Source organism: Rattus rattus, chromosome 4 (genome assembly GCF_011064425.1).
Source record: "Rattus rattus isolate New Zealand chromosome 4, Rrattus_CSIRO_v1, whole genome shotgun sequence".
Classification (NCBI taxonomy): Eukaryota; Metazoa; Chordata; class Mammalia; order Rodentia; family Muridae; genus Rattus; species Rattus rattus.
The window spans coordinates 21,836,453-21,844,053 of NC_046157.1; the positions used below are offsets into that span (position 1 = coordinate 21,836,453).

Below are 7,601 nucleotides of genomic sequence, written 5' to 3' on the forward strand. Positions count from 1 at the left end.
TTAAGAGTGTCTTCCCCGCGGTCGGGCCCTAAACGTGGACACTAAGCTCTCCCTGGCCTGCTCTTGGGGCTGGCACATGCTGGTCAGACGAATGGGGTCAGTCTTATGCTCCACGACATTGAAAGGACAGGTTTTCAGGTGTTCGGACATGGAGGTGACGTCATTAAACTCCCAGCTCTTGATTTTTGAGAAGAGGCTGCTGAACTGCCAGATCTGCCAGAAAAAGAAACTCAAGGTGAACTCGGGCAGTGAGTATTGGGTGCTTAGAGGCTGAGCGGGGCTGAACTGTGTGTGCCATGGGTCAGTTCCTCCTGCGTTCAGCTTCCTGGGAGCCCAGTGAGTGCTAGGGCATTCGTCATTTCCCTTTTCTGCATCTAATGCCTAGGGCCTTGCTAATTAATAATCTTCCCAGCCAGCTTTGTGATCGCTTGTGATGCCTAATGTCAAAACGATTCACACACCCCTTCCCCAGCTCCCTTAGGATTGGCACACACCCTCCCCAGCTCCCTTAGGATTGGCACACACCCTCCCCAGCTCCCTTAGGATTGGCACACACCCTCCCCAGCTCCCTTAGGATTGGCACTCTCCCTTAGGATTGGCACACACCCTCCCCAGCTCCCTTAGGATTGGCACACACCCTCCCCAGCTCCCTTAGGATTGGCACACACCTTCCCCAGCTCCCCTATGATCATTGACACACCCCTTCCCTAGCTCCCTAGGATTGGCACACACCCTCCCCAGCTCACCTCTGATTGGCACACACCCTCCCCAGCTCCCCTAGGATTGGCACACACCTTCCCCAGCTCCCCTATGAGCACCAGGAATCAATTCTGGAGACACAGTTCAAATCTTGATGATCAGACGCATGGGGCTCTACTTTGGGACTTTTGAACGAGATGTCAAAAACGGATTCTCCTTTCCTTCTGTGGGTGAACCAGGAGGAATCTGGAGTCTAAGGAGCTCCCAGCAGCTACCAGGGGCACCTAGGAAGAACTACCTTACAATGCAGCCAGGATTGCAGAAGTGAGGAGAATTGAACTGTATAGGTTAATACAGTTCTTATCATTTATGCCCAGTTATGCCCCTTTCTAAGAATTAAAATTTAGAATAGCCTAACAAAGAAGAGTAAAGCCCCCTAAGAAGATTTCGGTGAGTATGGCACTCAGTCAAACATTGATTTTTGACCTGGGCTGGTATAGCAAAGTCATCAGTTTTGAGGTCCTAGGGTCAGATACACTGATAAACTTCCAGTCTGACTGCCTCAGTATCATAGCTTGCTCTTTGTTCCTGTGCAGGAAAAGTTTTCCTGAAATCTTAGAACTGCTATTTTACTTAAAAAGTTACTTTTAGATTAAAACAGAGACTGAAGGAACACCCATTCGGAGCCTGCCCCACATGTGGCCCATACATATACAGCCACCCAATTGGACAGGATGGATGAAGCAGGGAAGTGCAGGCAGACGGGAGCCGGATGTGGATCTCTCCTGAGAGACACAGCCAGAATACAGCAAATACAGAGGCGAATGCCAGCAGCAAACCACTGAACTGAGAATAGGACCCCGTTGAAGGAATCAGAGAAAGGACTGGAAGAGCTTGAAGGGGCTTGAGACCCCATATGAACAACAATGCCAAGCAACCAGAGCTTCAGGGACTAAGCCACTACCTAAAAGACTATACATGGACTGACCCTGGACTCTGACCTCATAGGTAGCAATGAATAGCCTAGTAAGATCACCAGTGGAAGGGGAAGCCCTTGGTCCTGCTAAGACTGATCCCCCAGTGAACGTGATTGTTGGGGGGGAGGGCGGCAATGGGGGGAGGATGGGGAGGGGAACACCCATAAAGAAGGGGAGAGGGAGGGGCTAGGGGGATGTTGTCCCGTAAACCGGGAAAGGGAATAACACTCCAAATGTAAATAAGAAATACTCAAGTTAATAAAAAAAAAAGTTACTTTTATATGAATATCCTTTAGCCTCATGTAAATTCTCTTCCCCTTTCTGTAAGGAAATTAGCCTGTCCAAAATAATATCTAAAAATAGCCAAGATATTTGATTTGGGGCCAAATATGAGTAAAATAAAAAATTTTTTAGTTTGTAAATTGAATTATTGACATCTGATTGTGCTAAGAAAGATAAATGCTGCTTTAAGACATACTCCTAGAGGCAGTAAATTGTTCTCACTAATGTGTAACACTAATGTGGTTGGTGACTACTGGTGTTTAACACGTGGATGTAGGCATAGATGCCTGAGAGAGTCTTATAATTATGTTCCCAGGAATAATTAAGGGAAAATACACAGAATAATTTGGACATAATTAATAAAAATATATACAAATAACTCTAATTCCTCCATACCAACTTGAGAACGTCCACCTACTCGGGACAAACAGAACAATGGCGTTAATGACCTAAATAGATATTGTATATTTAGGGTTCATATTTTCTACACATTTGCTATGAGAAAAGATACTACAAATCCCTTGGATAAGATGAATTAGGAGTCTGACTTCTGTAGACGTTGTAATTCAGTGACGCCAAATCAATTGAGAAAAGGAACATGGTTTAACCATAGGAATAGATTATTTGATTTATATATGGTGTAATGTTTTATATTAAATAAGCAATTCGGGTATGGGAAATCAATGAACCAAACTCATACAATTTTAAAATAAAACCTGTTGAGTTTTTTTTTTTTTTTAAGCTTATTGGCATGAGGCTGAGATGGATTTGTCTATTGATTACATCAATCAGAGTTCAAGTAGGGGCAGGAGGCACACTCAGGTAGGGGTTTGGTTTTGTTTTGTTGTTGGGGGAGGGGGAGGACTTACAAACCTGAGGGCACTATCCAGAACCCTTAGCCCTTGCATGGGAAGGACAAAGCTGTTCACTAGACCCAGAACAGGTACCCGTGTGGGGCTAGTCACCTGGTGTGGCCACCTTCAGTGAGGGACACAGCCACTTCATGGGGTCTTGAAGGGAGAGGGGTGGGCATGCTGAGGAGACCTTCGGTAATTTCCCTCCCTGCTTCCCCTCCTGAAACATTCACAATGGATCAGCCGAACAGGAAGCTGGAGGGCAGGCGAGCCAGCTGAGGCAAGCTGCAGAGATAGACCAGGCTGGAGAAGGCTGGAGAAGAGAGCCAGATGGAATAAGAGAGCTAATGAAAGACATTCAAGGGATATAAGCAGGCATTAGCATCTATGCTGCCGAGCATATGCTTATATACTGTGTTTCCTACTAGACTGGGCTCATTAAGTGAGTTATTTTCAGCATCCTCCCCAGTTTCTGGTACAGCACTTGTCCCCATGAGCGATCTTAATACGTATTTTATAGAATGAATGAGTGAATGAATGATTGTTAACTTGCCTGATTGTGGACTTTCCAGGAGGTGCCTCCATGAGAATACCTCTTCTTCTTCCATTGCAAGAGGACCATCCCTCTCTCTTGCAACAACGTTGCACAGATGTTCCTCATCAGTACGGATACCTGGGATAGCTGGGACAGGCTGATGCTGTCCAGAAACCCAGCAATGTATTGCAAAACCTCCAAGGGCAGGCTGGTTAGAGAATTCAGGCTTTTCCCATCGCGGCCTGAGAGATGGTCGCTTTTCCATTTCTCACTCAGTTCCGGAGCAACCTCTGGCTTGATGGCAAAGGTCTTCAGCTCCTGACTATAGATCACTTTCGCTTTCTGTCCAGGGGGGCGGAAGTGGTTTTGAACAAATGTACATCCCAAGTAGGCAAGGGGGCATCGATGCTGGAACCAGCCATTGAGACACGACTGAATGTCGGTGTGGACATTCTTGAAGTGCAGGGGAAATTCATCCCTCCGGAAGAATTTGTTGCAGGTAAAAGTAAAAGCTGAGCTGCTTTTGTTGTGTCTTCTGGTCACACACTCACTGTGGAGCTCCACATGCAGGCCCCCGGGTTGGGTAGCGCCTAGGAGGTCAGCCAACACTGTCTCTGAGGAAAACTGTTCTGACTCAAAGTTGTATGTTTGGGTGGCGAGATCCATAAAGAGTCCATCGATGCTCCTGGACTCAGAGATGACGTGGCCTTTGAGTTCTCTTTCCAAAGCACACTGGAGGGTGGTCTTGATGAGATCAGATTTGGGCAGGTCCTCCACGGAGATGCCCAAGTCGGAAGTATCCACGGCCTTGTGCTCACTTGGTCTGCACCGCAACATGGCGTCTCCCAAGCGAGCTCGCTTCCCGCAGTAGCTCACGGGAATTTTGAAAGTATAAACCGTCTTCACTTCTTGAGCTTCGAGGTTGCCGTAAACAAAGTCTCTCTCCTTGGGCGTACAAGCAGGCATCTGCCCGAAGTGGATGAGCATCCGCCCATTGTGCACCAGATACATGTTATAGTCTTTGGCGTCCACCGCTGTTTTTAGTCTTTCCAGAACGCCGTCTTGCCAGGGAGCAAGCCCTGTCATCTCAATGGTGGTGGGAGGTTCCTGGGGCTTCGGGCTTTCCTGTGGTCCTCTTCTCTCTGCATCCCCTGTGCTACCATCACCAGAGCGCTGCTCTTTCCCAGACACATTCTCATTCTTGTCTTCACTTTTCCCTGAGGAACCTGTTAAAACAGAGGCTGCGTGCTCCTTGCTGAACATGCTTTCCCACTTGCCAAACTTGTCCAGGTCCATCCCTTCTTTGGTTTTTGCCAATGCATCTCGTTCCTCCTGACTGAGCTCCATCGTTTGCCCATTCATTGCCGGCAAACAAGAGTTTGGTACTAGCCCTGCATCCACGCCCCCGACTGCGCCCGCAGTCTCCTCCCAACTGGTATCGCCATTCATGACTGGCTCCTCCTCGGTGGCGTCTCTGGTTTCTGGGAAAAGCTCTACCATTTTCAAGGATCTGAAGAGAACCTTCTGATCTTGGAGGGCCAGGGCTGTATCCAAACACTCCTCGCTGGGGGTCTCTTTCATGATGTTCTCATGAAGGACTGTTTCCGAGTCCACGTTTGGCCAGCGGTTCCATTCCATGGAGCAGCAGACCACGCTGGCCGGGCACACCTGCAGGTGCTTAGCCAGTTTGTGGCGTGCCATGGAGAGCGGGCAGCCATACTCAGAGTTGAGGCACGGAACCTGTTCCAGAGGGCAGAGGAGTGTATGCTCTGACTCTTTGCACATGTGGAAGGTAGCGCCACAGAGCAGGTGACAGCTTATCACCAGGCAGGAGACGCTGGGCTCCGCTGGAACACGGCAGTGGCGGTCGATGCATCCCTCGCAGTGCCTGTGCAGCGCAGGTGGAGGCCTGCGTGCTCGGCCCTGGACACAGTGGGGACAAAGGCAGAGAAGACAGGTGAGCAAGGGAAGGGGAGTGGAGTGTCCTCCTGCAGTGGATTTTAATGCACTTACCTCCTGTCTCTTTAAGACTGCAGTGGTAACTTCAATGCAGAGACAATTGGGAACGCAGAAATCCAGAACAGTCTTTTTAGTAGTTTATGCTATGTATGTAGTGGTGTGTATGTTCAAAACAAAACCCAAAGACTGGACTGTGATAGACTATATTTGACAACTGTTTTATCCCCGCAAACTATGTATCATTGCTAATACCGTTGTCTTAGGGTTACTGTTGATGGAATGAAAGATCATATCCAAAAGCAGGTTGGGAAGGAAAAGGTTTATTCAGCTTACACTTCCACATCACGGTTCACCATCAAAGGAAGTCTAGACAGGAACTCAAACAGGAGAGAAGCCTGGCGGCAGGAACTGACGCAAAGGCCATGGGTGCTGCTTACTGGCTTGCTCATGGAGGTTTGCTCAGCCTGGTTTCTTATAGAACCCAGGGCTACCAGCCCAGGGATGGCACCACACACAGTTAAGAAAGTGCCTTACAGCTAGATCTTGTGGAGACATTTTCTCAGTGGAGATGCTCTCCTTTTAAATAACACTAGCTCAGCGGTTCTCAACCTTCCTAAGGCTGCAACCCTTTAATAAGTCTCTCATGTTGCAGTGACCCCAACCATAAAATTAGTTCACTGCTACTTCATAATTATAATTTTGCTACCGTTATGAAGTCTTAGGTAAATATCTAATATACAGAATATCTGATATGTGACCCCTGCAAAAGGGCTGAGTCCTGAAGGGGGTCATGACCCACAGGTTGAGAACCTCTGCTCTAGCTTGCATTAAGTTAGCATAAGACTGGCCAGCACTATTGTCAATAAGATTTTGTAATTGGTTTTTTTAGACACAAGACTAGAATTTTTCTTAAAAATTCTTCACATTTCCTTATTCTATTGAATTCCAATTCACCTATGTTTCTCATAACACTTATTACTTGTGAGATAATCTTTTCTAAAGATAAAAAAGGAAGACATGAAAAGCAGAAGTGTGGGTGCAGGAGGAGATGGGGAAGAATAAACATGATCAAGGAATGTTGTATAAAAGTCTTTAAGGATTAACAAAAATATTATTTTTGTATATAACTTAATTTGACGTCAAAATAATATTTATTCTTTGCAAACTTTCTTCATAATTGTGTATGTAACATATGCATGTGTTGTCATTTAGCCAGATAACTCTTCCAAAGGACATTCTGGAAGGACAAGGACAAATCTGCTTTTGTTCCCATTGTCCTCTCTTGCATCTAGTATGGGACGAAGGCCACTGTAGGTGTTCAGTATACTTCCTGAATGAAGGAACTCATGGCCATTGAAGTTACTACTGGCATTTTTTATGTTTTATTTTTTATTGACATTGCATGATAATTTAGTATATATACCTACACTATATATGTGATAGGTATACTATGTACATGATATATCACAATACTTAATGACTACATCTGAATAATTAGTATTTCTATCTTATCATTTATTCTATGTGTTGAGCAATTCATCTTCAGTTTTTCCATTATAAATCTTTGCTCACAAATCTTTCTCACCTTTCCTTTTAGTCTATTCCTTAATAACAGAGATCCTTAACTCATGCAGCCACATCTACAGTCATTTGCTTGGGCTCTGGAATAGAGTTGGACCTGGACTTCTCAACAGTGAAGCTCCAGCAGAATTCTAATACTTACCATGGCTTCCCCACTTCTGGCTTCTTAACTCTGGGGGAAATATAAAAATATGAATTATTAGTAAAAGAAAATGTTTAGTTATTTACAGGATCAAGGATCAAAGAGACTTCACAGTCGCTAATTTAATTCTGCTCACCATATTGGAGGAGTTGCCCCAATTTTCAGCCAAGAAAATGGGGACTTGAGAAGCTAAGTGTTTTATCCAAGCTCACCCATCCGCGAAGCATGGAGCCAGGTTTCTAAATCAGGCAGGCTGACCGAGACTCTGCACTGACTCACACTCCCCTGATGGGACCTTTTCCAACTATGGAGTCTGTGACTTCTGCTACTTGCAACTTTTCCTCACTGTCCACCTTCAATCCATCCAACCCCAATCTCCTCTGCCTTCCCATGGGGCTTCATGTCTACTGAGGAAACAGCTTGATGTCCAGCTTAACACAGGGCATCCTATGCCGTTCAACTAGTGTCTTCAGCTATGTTAGAGCTAGGTCAGGCCTCAAATCCCCCGAAATCTAGAAGAAGTGGGGAATGTGACAACTGGAACAGAAGCTGTTCTGTCTTTAGATGAATTG

At 45.9% G+C, this 7,601-nt stretch overlaps 1 protein-coding gene across 1 annotated transcript; it reads right to left on the reverse strand.

Annotated features, from left to right (window-relative positions):
• Positions 1–7,245, reverse strand: Fbxo40 (F-box protein 40). The gene is made up of 3 exons (XM_032899373.1): positions 7,242–7,245; positions 3,366–5,389; positions 1–213 (listed from the first exon to the last, which is right to left on the reverse strand). The coding sequence occupies exons 1-3, from the start codon at positions 7,243–7,245 to the stop codon at positions 1–3; spliced, it is 2,241 nt and encodes a 746-aa protein (XP_032755264.1).
• Positions 7,246–7,601: the final 356 nt, after the last annotated feature.

Bases quoted from the DNA above. Each gene is read 5' to 3' on its own strand.
- Fbxo40 (XM_032899373.1), bottom strand. The intron at 214-3,365 runs GCAAGTTAACAA...TTTTTCTGGCAG, and splicing joins CCTGGAAAGTCCACAATCAG to ATCTGGCAGTTCAGCAGCCT.